The 18,945-nt window shown below is 40.3% G+C and overlaps 1 protein-coding gene across 1 annotated transcript in view; it reads left to right on the top strand.

Moving 5' to 3' along the window:
* ermp1 (endoplasmic reticulum metallopeptidase 1) overlaps positions 1 to 18,945 on the top strand; it is a 40,276-nt gene that overhangs the window by 4,273 nt on the left and 17,058 nt on the right. The window contains exons 3-9 of the mRNA XM_078214094.1: positions 902 to 1,029; positions 1,136 to 1,241; positions 7,005 to 7,151; positions 8,655 to 8,747; positions 11,543 to 11,755; positions 14,242 to 14,462; positions 15,954 to 16,128. Of these exons, the coding sequence (XP_078070220.1) occupies positions 902 to 1,029; positions 1,136 to 1,241; positions 7,005 to 7,151; positions 8,655 to 8,747; positions 11,543 to 11,755; positions 14,242 to 14,462; positions 15,954 to 16,128 (1,083 nt within the window). The remainder of the gene's footprint in view (positions 1 to 901; positions 1,030 to 1,135; positions 1,242 to 7,004; positions 7,152 to 8,654; positions 8,748 to 11,542; positions 11,756 to 14,241; positions 14,463 to 15,953; positions 16,129 to 18,945) is intronic.

The following is an 18,945-nucleotide window of genomic DNA, read 5'->3' as shown; positions in this document are numbered from 1 at the left end:
TATCTTGAAAGCAGCATTAGATTACAGTTGTAGAGATTTGGAGCGTAGCCAACAGAGAGGGCGAGTGAGACCTGTGCTCCTGTAATACCAGTTGCAGATAGATTGCAAGAGAAGGAAGTAGTGGAACTGTGGGATTAGGAATGGAGCCACAATGTCAGGAGATATGAAGTGGAGATGCCGGCGTTGGACTGGGGTAAACACAGTAAGAGTTTTAATAACACCAGGTTAAAGCCCAACAGGTTTATTTGGTAGCAAATACCATTAGCTTTCGGAACGCTGCTCCTTCCACTCCATCTGACGAAGGAGCAGCGCTCTGAAAGCTAATGGCATTTGCTACCAAATAAACCTGTTGGACTTTAACCTGGTGTTGTTCAAACTCTTACAGGAGATATGAAACCAGAGGTGAAGAAATTGGGTGGTGTGGGGAGAGGCGAATCATTGGAAGGATCTTCGGATGTTTTTCTACTTGAAGCTGAAAGCAACACATTCCCCCCCCCCCCTTAAAAGATAAGATAGATACTTTTAAGAGTGTAAATGGGGTGCAAACAGCAGATTAGAAAATATATTTGATGAGTCCTTTGCTTCATTCTTTAGAAATGAATCTCTTCAACTGATTTCAGACCCAATCACGTTAGATTTCTTTTTGTAACTGTAGGTACCTGTTGCATGCATTAGAATAAACTTAAGGCTTTAACAATTGATCTAGGTTTATTTTTAGAGTTCTTTGTGTGAGAAGTGTAGTTCGCTTTTGACTTTAAAAAATCATGGGTATTGGCACTCGAGGAAATTTTAATAGCTGCCAATATAGAGACAGTCTTATTTTACACTGGCATTTATACTTCTCATACAAATTATCATGTATTGGATCATTCATATTGGCAGAATTGCTTGTTTTTGACAGGTGCCAGCGATGACGCAGTCAGTTGTGCAGTTATGTTAGAAGTTCTGAATGCGCTGTCAAATATATCTACTCCCCTACAACATGCAGTCATATTTCTTTTCAATGGAGCAGAAGAAAATGTTTTGCAAGTAAGTTATAAACGTTAATATGTTGAATGTACATGGCACAAAAATGACAGCATTATCCTTTCTGACCTTCATTGTACCATCCTGTGCTTGTTTCATGTTTTGGCAGGCGAGCCATGGATTTATTACACAGCACCCTTGGGTTAAACTAATAAGGGCGTTTATTAACCTGGAAGCTGCTGGTGTAGGAGGGAAGGAGCTTGTGTTTCAGACAGGTAAGCCTTGTTCTGTTCAAGCAGAGACTGTTGTTGTTCTATAATAGTTATTGCGTGTACTCTGTTTAATTAGATATATCAAGAAGGAAATTGTGGACAAGAGGGGCATCTCAAAACCTGCTGCTACCTTTTATTTTAACATCCTCATTCACCTAATCTATTTTTATCTCTGTTTTGGATTCCTTTTTATTCCCTACTTGTACCACCCATCCAGCAGTCTGCTATTCTGCAATTGATGAGCAGAAGACGGCTGATAGTGGGCTGCATTAATTTGTACTGCTGTCTGTCCTTGCTTCTCCCTCCTGTGCTGGGACAGTGCTTTGCCTCAACTTTTCATTATTTTTTTTTCTTACCTCTACCAGATCAGCTAGCTAACGTCAGAAAATTTGAGGCCTTGAATATACATTTCATGACACACACATAATGAGCAGACCACATGCTCTCATATCAGTGAGTTGCTACAAATATAATTTGCTACAAATGAAATTCACCGTTTCATAAGAAATCTAACATTGGCTTTATTCCAATTTACAGCTTGACTGCAATTATTTTGACCTTGGAAAGGGTAGATAAGTTTATGTTTTTGGGCTGGGATGGGAGTTATGACCCTACTCCAGTCCCCCAAGTTTTTGGTAAGATTCCTTTAGGGATCAATTAGGTTTTGCCTCAAGTTGAAAAAATGAGATTTAAGATACTTGCTGAGAGAATAAAGCCACAATGTTGAACAAACAGAAATAAACTTTACTATACAAGGTCAGAAAAACAAAACAATTTACAATATCTATCTTGTACTCTAACAGATATGAAGTACAAATGAAATAATAGGCAAACTGTGATCGGACACACCTTACTGTACAATAAAAAGCAAATTCGACCAAGACAGATCCAATGGGTTTCACAGCAACCCCACCCAAGCGTCAGTAAACACTGAGTCAACTGATTGGTGAAATGGTCTCCCTCACAAGGGACTCAAAACTTTTCACTTTTCTAAGATTGAGCCTCTGAATTCCCACAAAGCTGCTCCAACTCAAGACTGCCTCAACAACTGCATACCTATGAGGGTTTCAATATTATCCCCCAAGACTCCATTCCCACTGGATTTCTGAGTTCACACTCCAGCATCTACCTCTTAGTTCTTTAATGTCTAGCTAGCTTCGCTGATGGCACTGCCCCTGGATTTTACCAAGCTCTAATCTTCCCAGCTGCACCATGCTATGAATAGCTCCCATGGCTTCTACAGAGCCCTAACCCTTTCCAGCATGGAGCCAGTGACCTGCCACCTTCTCAGCTCTCCAGGGCTTCTCCTGAGCCCTAACTTGACAGAGCCAGACAAAAGCAACATTCCTGCCGCCTGGAGCTTGCGAACAGCAGCATCTTTTCGATATGATCTTTTCCTCTCCAGCAGAACACTCACTCTCCAGCAAATGTACAGTTTGTTGAAACACTGGAACTTTATTGAGCTCCTTCTGTTTCCATGACGATGTGGCCTGCTAGGATGCTCTGAATATTTTTAAATTAATTGTAAGCTCTAACTCTCAAAATAAAATGACTCTCGGGTGCATTTCTTTGCAAAAAGTATATACAGCTAGTCTCTGATTCTCCTGCTAAGTAAACCTGCTGTTTTATGATCCCCATTTTCAAGTTGTTAATGCCTTAGTAACTTGGCCCCAACCTTTTAAGCCTTCAAGCTGCTTTAGTTGCATTTATTCCATTTTCGACAGTTGAATTTAATCTTCCCAAAATTAAAAAGTACCTCCAAAATATTGCTATTGACGGGAAACAAGTAATTTTAAGCAATCTATGTTTGTATTTCTGGGTAATGGAAATAAGTTATAGCTTTAAGTAAGTTTAATTTTGTTATTTCTGTGTAAGAAAGAGTTAAAACCTTAGTTAGATTAATGTTCAACAAAGGTGCCTTCATTGTAGTTAAAGGGTTTATGATGTGAAAACAAACGGGGTTTAATGAAAGACTAGGCTGTTGCTCAGCAACCAGGGGCCCACACTGAAAAGCATAAGCACTTGTGGTTCAGTTGGAACCAGGTGCCTGAGAAGAAAGCAACTCTCTCAGAAACTGTTAGCAGAGAGGCAGGACAATGGAGTGAGGGGCAGAAAGCAAGTCCCAGAAGCTAAATAACCTATAGTTCTAGAAACTGTAGGATCAAAAGAGAAGTCCTAGGAAGACTGAAGTCAAAGGAATGAAGAATGGAATCTGAAGGTATTGTTCACTGGAGTTAAAGAATGGGGCAGAGAGAGGCTCCCAGTTTAAGATAGACCTGGTGAAGTCGGCTAGCGAGAAGCCAGACCTCTGAAGTAATCCTAAGGTTGGTGACACGTTAATACAGCCTGTGAAGCAGTAGTGTTCTGTTGGCATGGCTGGGTACTTGAGAGATAGTGTGGAAGCTTGAACACACATGGCAATCCAAGGCAGAGGAATACTGAAAGGAGAGGTTGAAATCCTGGAAGTGGATTCTTGGTGAAGGCATCAGAGAGAAATCATTGTTTGAGCATATTTTTTTTGAATGTGGAGTTTGGAAACACTTGTGTTGAAATCAGATTCCAGTGAAACTAGTTGACTCACAGTGTGATAAGCACCTGGGTATTTAATGAGAAATGCACAGAAATTGTATTGGGTGGCGTCTGCCACTTGGTTTCAGAGTGTGGGGTGTCTGCCCACAGTTGGCTTCTGGTTTACATGGACGGTGTACTTAATGATTAGTACAAGATATATTCTTCAATTTGCAGTATGCTTAAAAAATCTGTGTACATCTGTGACGATATAAGTGGGGTGAAGGAATATTGTATTATAGTCAGTCTTTTCATGTTTAATGAGTGTTTTATTCTTTTGTTAGAAGTTAATTGGCAGTCCTGTGACTCTGTTCACCCACATCTCTAAACAAAATATATATAAGTTTATGGTCTACTGAGCCATTCTGGGATCTGATCGTCCAGTAATAATGTCAGCTGGCCTCGTAACACAATGAACCATGAGGAATGTTTTTATAACATGGGGGGGTGTGTGTTGTCCCTCTAAGTCTGCCACAGCTGGATATCTTTGTGCCACTAACTGAGTTTGTAGGATGTTAGCACCTGATGACACATGGATTGCCTTGTTTGTATTATGTTTGCTCTAGGGCTCCATGTCTTATCCGAGAAGACTGTTCAGTGCTTGATACAGGTTCATTTGTTTTTGCCCCAGAGGTAGATGTAGAGTGAAGTGGGGTGGGACGCAGGATTTGCAAATGAAAAACTGGTCATGCAGGTACTGTACCAACTTCACACTGCCAGCATGCTTTAAACTGTTTTTATATCGTGGGAGAACTATGCTAGTGTTGGCAGCTCCCAGTGCTTGGACCTTGAGAAGTTGGCAGCAACCTTGAAAGCAAAACAGGATTCTCTGTACCCAGGGGCTGAGAAGATTTTAAAATATATTTATGTTGGTATTTCCTTGTGATTTGCATTCGACAGGTTTACCTTTGGTTTTCAGCAATCTGTGAGACCTGATGGTGTTGATGCGGATATCCATATCGTATGAAAGCGCCATCAGGAGATACGAAAACTTGAGCTAACTGAGCAAGAATTTTTTTCATGCACCGTATGTTTTTTTTGGCAGGCTCTCGGTTCCTCCCAGTACTGTGATTTTAGGAGTGTGCTTTAAAACAACAGATTTTTAATGCCGAGCAATAATTTTATTGCCCAACCAAGCCTAGTGGAAATGTAGTAGAAAAACTAATGTCTCGTCAGCTTCACTGAGAATACTGGCTTTGTGTTGCATCCATTTACTGATTCTACATTGTGAGAATGCTTTTCTTTTCCAGTTTTTGATGAGCCACATCTTGTGTTGTCACTGAGACCTTGTATATGTGTGGGTCACCTCTGATCTCGATGACGCAAGCACTCTTTGCATTGGCTTCCTATATTCTATCCTGCATAAAATTTCCACTTATCCAAAACTTGGCTTCATTAAGTCATTGTAGCCCCTCATCCAGTCACACTAACCTATGGTTTCCTGTCCTTGTCATCTTAAATTTACTGGGGTTTTTTTGCATTTGTTTATAAATCCCCTTGTGACTTCATCCCATTCTGGCTCCACAACCTCCTGCAGCTCTGGCTCACCATCTAACTCTGGCCTCTTTGGCATCACTTTCTCATTTTCATCTCATAATTGGTAACAGCCGTGTGGGTCCTACTTTCTAGAATTTCCTTCCTGAACCTTTCAGTTTTGTTCTATTCTGAAAATAAAAGTTCCTCAAAACTCAACTCATTGGTTACTGGCAAGCCTCTGGAACTTTTTGTTGACTGTCAGATTAGGGCCTAAATCTCGATTTCCACAAAACTCTGGCGTTGACGTGAAGTGGGATTGCTTTGTTCAGACGCAATCTCCGTTGGCCTCGGATGGGATCTTACAAGTCTTGGGCGGGCAGGTGATAAAATTCCGGTATTGTAGTGTAAACGCATCAAACAAAATTTCACATCACAGCCTAAAACATTATCTACCAATCAACAGGGCACAAATGGCAACTATAATATTGCATGGTGTTCTTCAGATGAATACCCAGCTTGAGTTCTGGTAATTTTCTGTTTTTATCTCCTCTTGACCTTCTCTGCTGCACGGAGAGCAATTATTCATATAACTGAATGTAACTTTCACATGTGAGAACATAAGAATGTAAGAAATAGGAGCAGGAGTAGTCCATTCAACAACTTGTGCCTACATAAGATCTTGGCTGACCTGTTTAAAGTTTTAAAGTTTAAAAAAAGTTTTAAAGCTTATTTATTAGTGTCACAAATAGGCTTACATTAACACTGCAATTAAATTACTGTGAAAATCCCCCCATCACCACACTCTGGCGCCTATTCGGGTACACTGAGGGAGAATTTAGCATGGCCAATGCACCTAACCCAGCACGTCTTTTGGACTGCTGGAAGAAACCGGAGCACCCAGAAGAAACCCACGCGGATACAAGGAGAACGTGCAGACTTTAGCACAGACAGAGACTCAAGCCGGGAACCCGGGTCCCTGGCGCTGAGACAGCAATGCTAACCATTATGCCACTGTGCCATCCTTTGTGACCTTACCACCCCTTTCTCACTTGTCTGATACCCCCCATAACCCCTTGATTCCCTTGTTAATTAAAAAATCTGTCTAACTCAGCCTCAAATATGTTTAATGACCCAGCCTCCACTGCACTTTGTGGAAGAGAATTCCAAACATTTAATGACCCTTTGAGAGAAGAAATTCCTCCTCGGCTCTGCCTTGAATGGGAGACCCTTTGTTTTGAAACTGCCCTCTAGTTATTGACTCCCCCCATGTGCAAAAGCATCTACCCTGCCAAAGCCTCAGTATCTCATGTTTCAATAAGCTCACCTCTCGTTCTTCTGAACTCCAAAGGGCAGAGTGGGGAAGCAGCATTTTGAGGCAGCAAGAGAGGGGAAGCAATGGAAAGTCAGTGAGGATTCATTTGCCATCTTACTTGTCTGTTTGGGTTTAATAATAAAAAGAGAGTCTTTTTCCAATTTCCCTTGAATTGACTGCCTGTCCAGTGCTATGTTTTGAGGCCTTCATTTTGACTTCATGATGTAACACTATCAATGACATTTACAGCTATCCAAGCCTACTGAACAGGTCTGAGCTTTGGACTTAGCAGCATGAAATAGCTGCCCAGCCTGAAACAAACTCTGGAGCAATTCACTGCCAGTTTGCAAGCTGGAATGAGCGTTGCATTTGCCCTGTGATCTTTAAAATCTGCTTTTTACCTCCTCAAGGTCCTGAAAATCCTTGGCTGGTTCAGGCATATGTTCGTGCAGCTAAACATCCTTTTGCTTCTGTTGTCGGTCAGGAAGTATTTCAGAGTGGAATCATTCCGTCTGACACAGATTTTCGAATCTATCGGGACTATGGCAATATTCCAGGTACAGTACAAGTGGCTTTATTGATATATTTTGAAGTTACATCAACTGCAATTTAAGAAAGAAATCATTTTTACGGGATATTAGCGCTGCTGGATGGGCCAGCATTTATTGCCCATCCCTAACTGCCCTCCATTTCAGAAAGCATTTGAGAGTCAACTACATTTCTGTGGAACTGGAGTCACATGTAGTCCAGAGCAGGCAAGGACGGCAGATCTCCTTCCCTAAAGGACATTGGTGAACCAGATGGCTATTTACGAAAATCAGCTATGGTTTCATGGCCATCATTAGACTTTGAATTCCAGGTTTTTATTAGTGAATTCAAATTTCACCATCTGCCATGGTGGAATTTGAATCCAGGTTCCCAGATCTTGCCCTGGATCTCTAGGTCCAGTGCCAGTAGCACTACGCCACTGCCTCCCTTTTCACATTAAATATTCAATTTTTTGACATCCTTCCTTATTTCTCAGTTTAAAAAAAATTAACTTGAGTGCTTAAGGTTGCATCAAGGGATTTGTTGGGCGGCACTTCAGGATAGTACACTGACACAGGATGTCAGGGGCTGGAAAGGTCACTGTCTTCAATCCCCAATCTGAACCATTCAAAACGGTAGCTTTAGCATCTCCTGAAGGGAAGAAGTGAATGGAGATGGCTGTTGTTGTTGCTGGGGAGGCTGTTGTACACCTTTTGTTAGCTATCCAAAAAAGGCATTGCTAGTGGAACCTGGTTACCCACCCTTTAAACACTGAAGATACATGATTTGCATTATTAAGAATAGTCTGGGTGTGCACCATTTTTAGCTACTTTCAGCCAAATAAAGTACCCAGAATGGTGGAAATGGCTATTCTTTATTGATTAGTTCTTCAAAACAGGTGGTTTTAGCAGCAAATCAGTTTTACAGTCAGAGAAGGATATGCTGGAACTTAATGCATATTATTAAGGAGAGTTACTTCCATTCACTTCCTCCCCACTGATGGGTTTTGCAAGTTGTTGATAATTTAGGTTCTCCTGTTCATTTTAAAAGTTTATTAGTCACAGGTAGGCTTACATTAACACTGCAATGAAGTAACTGTGAAAATCCCCTTGTTTCTTCCGCTGCTTTCATTCAGTCAGTTTGCAATAAGTTTTGCCTACACTTGTCTTCCTGGATTGTTTCAGAGCTTCCATCATTGAAATGAGCATTCGGGTTTTCACTATTCACCACGATGTACTGTGGCAGTGAGTTCTGTTCTCCAGCTGCTGTACTTGAATATAACCACTTGAATAATTAGAAGTAAATCTGCAAAAGTCGGCCCTTACTCCCACTGTGCTGTCAACCCAAACCGGATGCCATTGAAATGTTTTTGCAGATAATGCCAATACAGTTAGTTGATGTTGTACTTTTAATGGGTTCTGTGTTTTCTGATTTTTGTTTCAACAGATCCATTGTGTATTCTGAGATTATATAGCAGTTTATTGTGTCCCAGATTTGCTTGGGAGTGTCTTATGATGTGTATTCTTTTTCAGGAATAGACTTGGCTTTCATTGAAAATGGTTATATTTATCACACAAAGTATGACACAGCAGATCGAATTCCTCTGGGTTCCATTAAGAGGGCTGGTCAGTAGCCTTTTTTCTCTGTACACAAAGCGCATCTTGTTCTGGTAATAATATGTATGTTTGTTTTGGAAACAAAAATTTTTTAAACATGTAACTTCTGTGACAATGAAAACAATGCTCATTAATTGAGCCATCAGTTACAATTAATTTTTGATCTGAGAAGTTAATTTTGCATGTATTTATGCCTTGGGGCACCTTTTTATTATTGTGGATTGTTGGATTTAATTAGCCCCTTACAAGCTTAATTTAGAATCATAAGATTTTACAGATCAGAAGTGAGCTTTTGGCATGCCTACATCAGCTCTAGAAGTGGCACGGTAGCACAGTGGTTAGCACTGCTGCTTCACAGCTCCAGGGACCTGGGTTCGATTCCCGGCTTGGGTCACTGTCTGTGTGGAGTTTGCACATTCTCCTCGTGTCTGCGTGGGTTTCCTCCGGGTGCTCCGATTTCCTCCCACAATCCAAAGATGTGCGGGTTAGGTTGATTGGCCATGTTAAAATTGCCCCTTAGTGTCCTGAGATGCGTAGGTTAGAGGGATTAGTGGGTAAAGTATGTAGGGATATGGGATTAGGGTCTGGGTGGGATTGTGGTCGGTGCAGACTCGATGGGCCAAATGGCCTCTTTCTGTACTGTAGGGTTTCTATGATCTTCTATGATCTTATCACCTTTGCTCCAATTCATTGCCCTTCTCTTCTTTTGAAAATCAAATATTTATCCTGTTACTTTTTAAAAGCATTTGTGAATTGTGCTTCTACCAGAGTTTCTGGTTCCACACCTTAATAAGCTCTGTGTATATTTAAAAGAAAATGCATATTCCATTACTCTTTCGGTGGTAAATTTACGCTTCTAGTTACCAGTGAAGAATTTGTTTCCTTTCGAATGTTGAAACGATGACCCTTCTTCCCATCCTAACTTTTTTACTGGGAAATTTCTCCAACGATAGTTTGCCTTCTAACTGGAGCATCTATTTACTTTCTGAGGCTGTATGTTTAAAAACATTTCTGTGAATGGTAAATAGTGCAAAAAAGAACTTTTCAGCAGTGATATGTTCATTGTGCAATTTAATGGCCTAGAATTATCAATGTCAATGATAGTATTTTCGCAATAACTGAGTATTCTTTTTAATGGCACTAATGGGGTGGCTCAGTGGTTGGCACTGCTGCCTCACAGCGCCAGGGACCTGGGTTCGATTGCAGCCTTGGGTGACTGTGTGGAGTCTGCACATTCTCACTGTGCAGACTCACATTCTCTCCTCACTCCAAAGTATTGTCCTGTCGCCAGGCATTTGAAATTGCATTGACTTCTGTGCTCTAGAAGTGTTCCTTGCTAGGCGATGAAACATTTTATTCCTATTTTGCCCCAAGCCATAGAATACATGTATAATAAAGCTTCTTTTTGATTTTTTAAATTTGATTTATTATTGTCACATGTATTAGTATAGTATGTATTAGTGAAAAGTATTGCATGCTATACATACAGTACATAGAGAAGGAAAGGAGAGTGTGCAGGATATAGTGTTACAGTAATAGCTAGGGTGTAGAGAAAGATCAACTTGATAAGAGGTAGGTCCATTCAGAAGTCTGATGGCAGCAGGGAAGAAGCTGTTCTTGAGTCAGTTAGTACGCGTCCTCAGACTTTTGTATCTTTTTCCCGACGGAAGAAGGTGGAAGAGAGTATGATTATGCTGGTTGCTCTATTCTGCCTCAACAGTTTGTCTGTGCCCTTTCGAGTTCTTTGGGACTTTATAGTCACAAACATGTTAGTTTGAGTTGGGTTTGGTTCCAGGTGCCTCATTTCAGAAGTTGAAAGGTAGCCAGAAAACCTATTGCACCTTCTGGCTGTCAGCCAGTCATTCATCTGTGACAAAATATCTGCAATTGAGACACGTCTGGCCAGGTGTACATGTTTAGGATATTGTTAGTGACATGGTAAACTTAGTCTATTTTTAAACAACGACTTGCTACGAAGGGATCAGAATAACTACCAGTTAGGAAAAAGCAAGTTTCATGAGAGTGGCACTCACCAGTTTTTACACAATCGACCATGTGTTTTATGCAGATCATCTGGGTGGACAAGAGAGACTGCTCACTAAAATGGGTTATCTGCAGGAGATCTTGTTGCATATGTTTGTTTTCTTGGGTGGCTTTTAAGACACTGATAGTTGATGCAGCTATAAGCAAGGTGTCTGCTGGTGGGTGAGCATATGAAAATGGCAGCAGGAAAGGATCTGCTGGTTTATCAAGCCTGCCCCACCATTGGCTGCTCCATCTTGGCAGTCCTTTCCACCTCCTTTTCCACAACCACATAATCACCGGGTAGAGGCAAAGAAACCCAGGACCAATAAATGAATACAAATACACTGGAATTTCCAGTGTATTTGTATTATATAACAAATAGTTACCTTGTTATATGACAGAATTTTTGCCCCAGTCAGCGAACTATCCAACTCCCTCTTCAAGGCATGCAGAGGATCAGCACTCAGCGCACCAGCTGGCAATGTATTGAAAAAGCTATCAATTCTCAAGGAATTAAAGGAGTAAAAATGCTTGCCCCAGGCCCTCCCCAGTCTGTTGAACTGGAATAACATTTTTTTTCTTTTTAAAAAAGCACATTGAGAGTTCATGCCAATTTGGAGAAATCTGCTTTGAATTATGTTAGAATTTGTCCTTTATCTCTCAGTGGTCTGTCTGCCATATTTGTTTATTCACTAAATTCACAAAGCATTAGAATATGGAAATGGGTAGTTGAAACAATTTTAAAGCTATTATTCTGTCCTGTTTAATGATATTTGTAGGTGACAATATCCTGGCTGTACTGCAGTACTTGGCAACATCTGAGGAACTAGCTGACTCAACACAGTATCGCCATGGGACCATGGTATTTTTTGATGTACTTGGATTGTTTGTTGTGGCGTACCCACAACGGATTGGTGCTATAATGAACTATTTGGTGGCTGTGGCAGCTGTTGTCTACTTGGGAAAAAAATTCTCAATATCGATAAATCAAGGTAAGTCTTAAATTTCTAATTGAATTTTGCAGTGATGGCTTTTTAATCCTAAATATATTAATCTTTGATTTTGATTTGATTTATTATTGTCACATATATTAGTATACAGTAAAAAGCATTGTTTCTTGTGCGCTATATAGACAAAGCATTCCGTTCATAGAGAAGAAAAGGAGAGAGTGCAGAATGTAGTGGTACAGTCATTGCTAGGGTGTAGAGAAATATCAACTTAATGATATTTAATTTTTAACCAAGTATAGTAACATTGGACTTGACTGGGTAGTACAGTGGCACAGTAGTCAGCACTGCTTCTTCACAGCACCAGGGATCTGGGTAATTCTGGCCTTGGGTGACTATGTGGAATTTGCTCATTCTCCCCATGTCTGCGTGGGTTTCCTCCGGATACTCTGGTTTCCTCATACACTCCAAAAATGTGTGGGGTAGCTTGATTGGCCATGGTAAATTGCCCCTTAGGGGGATTAGCAGGGTAAATATGTGGGGTTACAGGGATAGGGCCTGGATGGGATTGTTGTCAATGCAGACTCGATGGGCTGGATGGCTTCTGTGACTGTAGTGATTCAATGAAAATAACGTTGCAATATCTAGCAAAGAACATTTGGTTGCCATCACAGTTTAACTGTGTTGATTGTGCTGGCTCTAGGTCAGAAGGTCGCAGGGCTTGAACATGGAATCTTGACTGATTTAACCAAGGAAGTTCTGCACAGGCAAGAGGTGGTGTCCTTCATTTGAGATATTAAGCAACAGGGTCTGCAACTGTTTCACTTGGACTTTAAAGATCCTACATTATTGTTAAGAGCAGCAGTTTCTTCTAGTGCGCTCTACAACATTTCTACCTTCACCAACATCACCAATAGCAACTTAACTGATCATTAGCTTCACTGATATTGATAGATCATGTTGTGTAAAAAGTGGCCGCTTTGGGTAACCACAGCACTTCAAAGTAACGTATTGTATGTGAGGACTTTGACACATTTGAGACAAATGACTAGATGCTTTTAAATACGAGTCTTTACTTTCCTTTTAAAGTACCTGTTATCGCAGGGGAGTGGCGGATTATGAAAGCAGTAGTATCAATGTATCAACATCAAATTCAAAATCATTGTTATCACTCGATAATAGAATGTGACAGAATTGTTTTCATTCAACAGAGTAAGATTCTGTAATGCAGAGGAGGTATGTAGAAAATGTGTAGTTTTTTTGTTTTTTTATATGTTGAGATTACAGTCTCATAGGTTTGTGTTTTGTAGATAAATTTGAGCTGAATTTATTTTGACGCATGTTTTTAAAAATGCCAAATATGTTTAGGGTGGCTAATATGTCTAAATTTAAATACATCTTTATGAGAATTAGAATGGAACATTAATGTTCCTAGTGTAAAATGGATAATTTAGGAGCGCAGTGACACAATCAGTACATGGTTCCTTGGTCTGTGCTAAATTAGCTGATCTCAACTTGGGCAGCAGTGTAGGCATAACCATTGGCTCTGATTCCATCTAATATGCAAGCTGAAATTTTGCCAGTGTTCCCACTTCTGATCATTATCTGAAGTAAAGCATCTACACAATGGTATTTGAGGTAAGGTCATTAATGGCTGCGTTGCAAATGAATAGATTGCTGATTTCTGCTACTTAAGAGTTTCCAATGGAGTGAAAAAGAGAGGAGAAAATAATAGAATAGCAAACTTGAAACTCTCATCCTTTTCTTTAAATCTTTAAATCCCTTCATGGCCTTCACCACTCCCCTATCTCTAACCTCTTCCAGCCTTAGAACCCCTGTCGTTGAAATTCCTGTGCTTCTCCAATTCTGGCCTCTTGTGCATCTGATTTTCACCATGCCTTCTGGTGCCTACACCCCAAGCTCTAGAATTCACTCCCAAAATGCTTCTGTGCCTCCCCTTTTAATTGCTGCTTAAAATCTAACTCTTTGGCCAAACATTTGGTAACCTGTCCTAATATCCCTTTATATGGCTCTGTATCAACTTTTGCCCCTCAATGAGGAGGCGGTGGTATTGTCACTGGGCTAGTAATCTAGAGACCCAGCATAATGCTGTAGAGATCTGGGTTCAAATCCCACCATAGCAGATGGTGAAATTTGTATTTAATAACAATTTGGAACTAAAAGTCCATTGATAACCATGAAACCATTGTTGATTGTTGTAAAAGCCCATCTGGTTCACTAATGTCCTTTACAGAAGGAAACCTGCTGTCCTGGCCGACGTGTGACTCCAGATCCACAGCAATACTGTTGACTCTTAAATGACCTAGTAAGCCACTCTGTCCAAGGGCAATTAGGGATGGGTAATAAATGTTGGCCCAGCCAGTGATTCCCATGTAAGAATTAAATGCTTCTGGACGATCTTGCGACATTATATGAATGTTTTATATTTTATTCTTAGTACCCAATTATTGGATGTCATCAGTCATGTTTCTGTTTATCCTGTTCAGTGGAACTGGTATGATTATTTACAGGATCTCACTTTAGGAGGGATCTCCTTTATGGAATCGGTGTCACAATAATCTGCTGGTTTATCATCTTTGTAACCATCCTCATCGTAGCAGTGTTTGTGTCACTAACTGGGCACGCGATGTCTTGGTACTCCCACTTCTACGTTTCCATCATATTGTATGGGTCAATAGTCCTTGCGAAGCTCATACTGATTCACACACTTGCAAAAAATCTTTACTATGGAGTAAGTATATTGGTTCTCATTTCAGTTTGTTATTTGTACTGCACGCCTTTTCAATTGATGCCTAATGTTTTCCTCTTCTGTCACCTTTTCCTGCTCACATTTTCAGATCCTCCAAAAGCCTAAGTGGTTGCTTTAGCACTAGAGGCTTTGAAGATTCAGTTTGTGGAGTGATGTTTGATTCTCTCGTGGCTTCTTGGTTGTGCAGAAGTCAAGCATGAGTGTAGGGGGGAAAAATAGAGTACAATTTGCAGCCACCTTTTGAAAGGCATAGTTTGTGAGCATTTTTGTGACCAAGCCAGAGGTTTCAATACCTGTGCTAGTGAGCTCCCAAGGAATAGACTAAACATTCGTGTTAATGTACATGAGGACATCGTAACCAGCACTACTACCCCAAACTCAACTCTAGTCAGACTATGTCTTGCATGCTATGTCCAGTTTTGATCACCAATATTCAAGGGAACCATCTGTGTGCTGAAGGTAGAATCATAGAATCCCTACACTGCTGAAGGAGGCCATTCGGCCCATCGAGTCTGCACTGACAACAATCCCACCCAGGCCCTATTCCCGCAACCTCAGGTATTTACCCTGCTAGTCCCCCTGCCACTAAGGGGAAATTTAGCATGGCCAATCTTCCTAATTTGCATGTTTTTGGACTGTGGGAGGAAACCGGAGCACCCGGAGGAAACCCACGCAGTTAAGGGGAGAATGTGCAAACTCCACACAGACAGCCAACCAAAGCCGGAATTGAACTCTGATCCCTGGCAGTGCTAACCACTGTGCCACCGTGCCAGGTAATGTGGGAAAAAAAACTACAGACAGATCACTAGTGTTTGGGGTTTGAGTTATGAATTTTCAGCTTTATAGACGTCTATATTTTTCATGGCAGTGGTGAATACTGACCCTTATCACTCCAACTCCAGTAACTGCTCTCTGTGGTAAGTCAATACAGTAATGTAATACTCCAACATTACATTTATTTCTTCTTCAGTTATGTCAACTGGTTATACCAGGATATGGTTGGAACAAGGGACCATGACCTGTGTAAACAATAGTTTGAATTCGCCAATGTCTAAACAAAACTAAATTTTCCGTACGTTCTGTTTTGAATCGGATTAGACTGGCTCAGATGAATAATGAGATGGTCTTTTCTGGTTCCCTATTGCTCACCTGACTAAGCAAGGCATGGGGATGTCTGTGAGGCTTCTGAAATGTAATCACGACTGGTTTAAAAATAGCACACATGCCTTTTTTAAATAAGAAATTGGTCAGGTTTTTCTAGCTTTCTAGATAAGCATGGATGTGTCAGGCATTGGATCTCCACTCCATTTTGGTAGGTAATTGAGGTCTCTTTGTCAAAAGCAGCTTGTATGGGCTATGCATGATGCTCCCCTGAATCTCTTGTCTTTCACAAGTAATAAGCCATGAAGACACCAAACGTACTTATCGCTGGCATGTATCTGACCTCCTTAATTATCATTTGTTTCTGTACAGGGCGTGAATGAGTTTTACCTGGCAGAGCTGTATTTTGATGTTTCCTTAACAATCTGGTGCTGCACTTTGGTTTACTTTACCCAACGAGACCTGTGCTCAGCCTATGTGCCTGGACTGTGGGTGGCTTTTCCTCTATTTGTGAGATTACTGATTGGGAAGGAGCTTAATACAAAAGGTAGGGGCTAAAACGAAAAGGTAAATCCTCATATTTTGTATAATTGTGTAAAAAGATGAGTATGCAATTAATACACAATAATTCAAAAATTGCTTGATCACACTTTGCTTTCTGTAGCTTTGGTTGATCTTCTGTTGTGTTGCACAGAAATTCTGTTCCTGTCACTAATTCTGCTTGCCTCCCATTCTCCAATTCTTACTGCATTCATCTCTGTCTTTCACTCTCTGCCGATTTCTGTCAAATTTGTCTTGCTTTCCATGTAGAGCTAGACTTGGGATTGCCTGGCAAAGGAGGGATTACTCGGGTAGAAGGCAGGTGTTGGGGTGGGGCACTCAAATTTTTGCTATCTTTTCATACAATCTGACACTTAGAAATTTTTGGCCGAGGAATATTTGGTGGCTTATTTTATAAATCTGTCAACTCTTGGCTTTCACAATATCCCAGCTTTCATATTATTCCCAACATCCATGTGATGTTGGAAGAACCACAGCACAAAATTGATATGTTGCTGGACCTCCTGTTCTTGTGCAATTTAATGGCAGAAGAACAGGAAGTGAAGGAGAAAACATATTTTACAATTGCCAGAAATATCAGTGGAATAAAAGTTGAAAACAACTATCGTGATCAACTTCTTTTTGCCCTTCAGTAACAGCCCATAGCCGTTTTTTTTGCAGGTAAAGTGAGTCAATCACTGTTTTTTGAGACCGATATTTGAAAAACTATTTTCCCAAAGCTGGTCCTGTACAGATTTGTTTAGTTTTCTACAGCTGCATCATTTTTTCTCTATCTAGTGGGTATATGTAAATTGAGTAATATCATTAATAACTGAGGAATAGAAACCAAGCTCGCACTCATGAAAAATCAGTTACACAGTGCTAGCATTTGCAACATCAAGGGCAGTATCTTGATCCTGAAGCGCTAGATTTTGTTCATTAATAGTATTAGAATTTTTCATCAAGTTGATAAGTGAAACTTATTTAAATTGGGATCGTTTTCAGGAGACTTTTCATTGGGGCAGTCTGGTTCATTCAAGCAACTTATTCAATACTACCTTAAAGTCTTTTCCACTCTTGGCAAAAACTCTCACGCAGTTAACACTGGTCAACACGTATATGAGACGTTAAATGAATGAAATGGGGATTTTTTTTCCCCCTAAAAACCTCCCATCTTTGCGGACAGGCACTGAAAATATTGTAATGAAAACACGAAAGTAGAACAGAGTACTTTGCTTAGGGAATTTGGTGAGTGAGTTTTTCTAAAGTCTAGTCAAATTTTGCATTTGGCAGCTAACTTAACTTTAACCTTAACTTGTAATTTATTTCTTAGTCTGTGATAAACAAGCTGCCCGCAAGAGGCAGCTGCACAGTTAATTAGGTAGCTAATCATCAGGGCCTGCCTCTGTTCTCTGTAATTCTTGTTAATATAAATATTAGCTTTGCTGTGTACATGGTACGAAGTCCATCAATGTGATTACTACCAAGCAATCCAATAGGACATTGAGAGAAAACTTTCACCCACAGTGCTGGGAATGTGGAACTTGCTATCATAGGGAGAGGTTGAAGTGAATAATGGATGCATTTAAGGGGAAGTTAGACAACATGTGAGGGAGAATAGATTATGATAGTATATTTAGATAAGGAAAGATGAAATTTGAGCAGTACATTATAATGGGGAAACGATCTGTTTCTGTGATTGATGTCCGATGTAATCCCATTGAATGTGATGCAATCAGTTGGTTCCTCAGCTAAGTCGACACCAAATAAGTTTGGTGTATGCGTGACACAAAGAGAAAAATATATCTGCGGAGACTGTCAGAAAGATGCTCGAGAGTACTATCCTGTCATATTGACTCCAATACCACAAACTTGTCCAGGACTAGGTTTGACATTGAATCTGTTCAGTCAGCTACCTCACCTATTTTATCACCAGTCTTCAAGGTAAAGTTGCTAAAGCACGAAAAGCATTGTTGAATCACAGTTTCCCACTTATGAATATATCTCATTACAAGTTCTTTGTGTGAGCTGTCTAACATTGCGTCACCTTATTGAAGAAAATTGGCACCAAAATGAGGAGTTGGATATTTCGCCACTCTACTTTCCCAATGCATTTGAAGATATTCTGCAGTATTGATATAGAAACAAAATACTGCAGATGCTGGAAATCTGAAATGAAAACCAAAAGATACTGGAAATACTCGGCCTCTGTGAGAACACTCTGAGATGAGATTAAAAATGTGCTCAGTGCATTTTCCAGTAAATTTTGGCTCTTGGGCGATGAGAATGTACGTGTTTTGCATTTGTGTCTTTTTCACAAGATCAACGTTATTGCCCAAACTCAGATCATCTTGACGAACAATTCAATAAAATTTAAAACTGCCATTGAATCATTCATCCAACTCGGAACTTGTACATGTGTCCAAAGCTGAATTTTAAGTATGTTTTAAGAATTTTATTCCACTTTTTGTCTGTAAAATTTTGCTCAGTTAGTGAGATGATGGTTTTATCAACTCTCCCTTCACACAGTATGTCTTGTGTGCATCACTTCTGTGGTCAGAGATTCATTTCTCCAACTATTGCCAACTGTGATCAGCAGTCTACGCAGTTGGCATGGTTAAGGTTGGGGAAAAAACAAAGTTCTGCAATTTGCAGGAGAATTCAACATAAACAACATACCGCATTACTGCTGTCCAGTCATGTTCAATTTTCACTCTGTTAGGGAGAGAGCAGGAGTGGAGTGGACTGCAAATCTGTTTTCCTTCGTTATCCCTTTTTGGATGGATTTCTCTCTTCCAGTAATGCAACGGAAGGGTGCCTATGT

Source organism: Mustelus asterias, chromosome 6, assembly GCF_964213995.1.
Source record: "Mustelus asterias chromosome 6, sMusAst1.hap1.1, whole genome shotgun sequence".
Classification (NCBI taxonomy): Eukaryota; Metazoa; Chordata; class Chondrichthyes; order Carcharhiniformes; family Triakidae; genus Mustelus; species Mustelus asterias.
The sequence above is the reverse complement of the archived record's forward strand: the minus strand, read 5'-3'. Positions and strand labels throughout refer to the sequence as shown.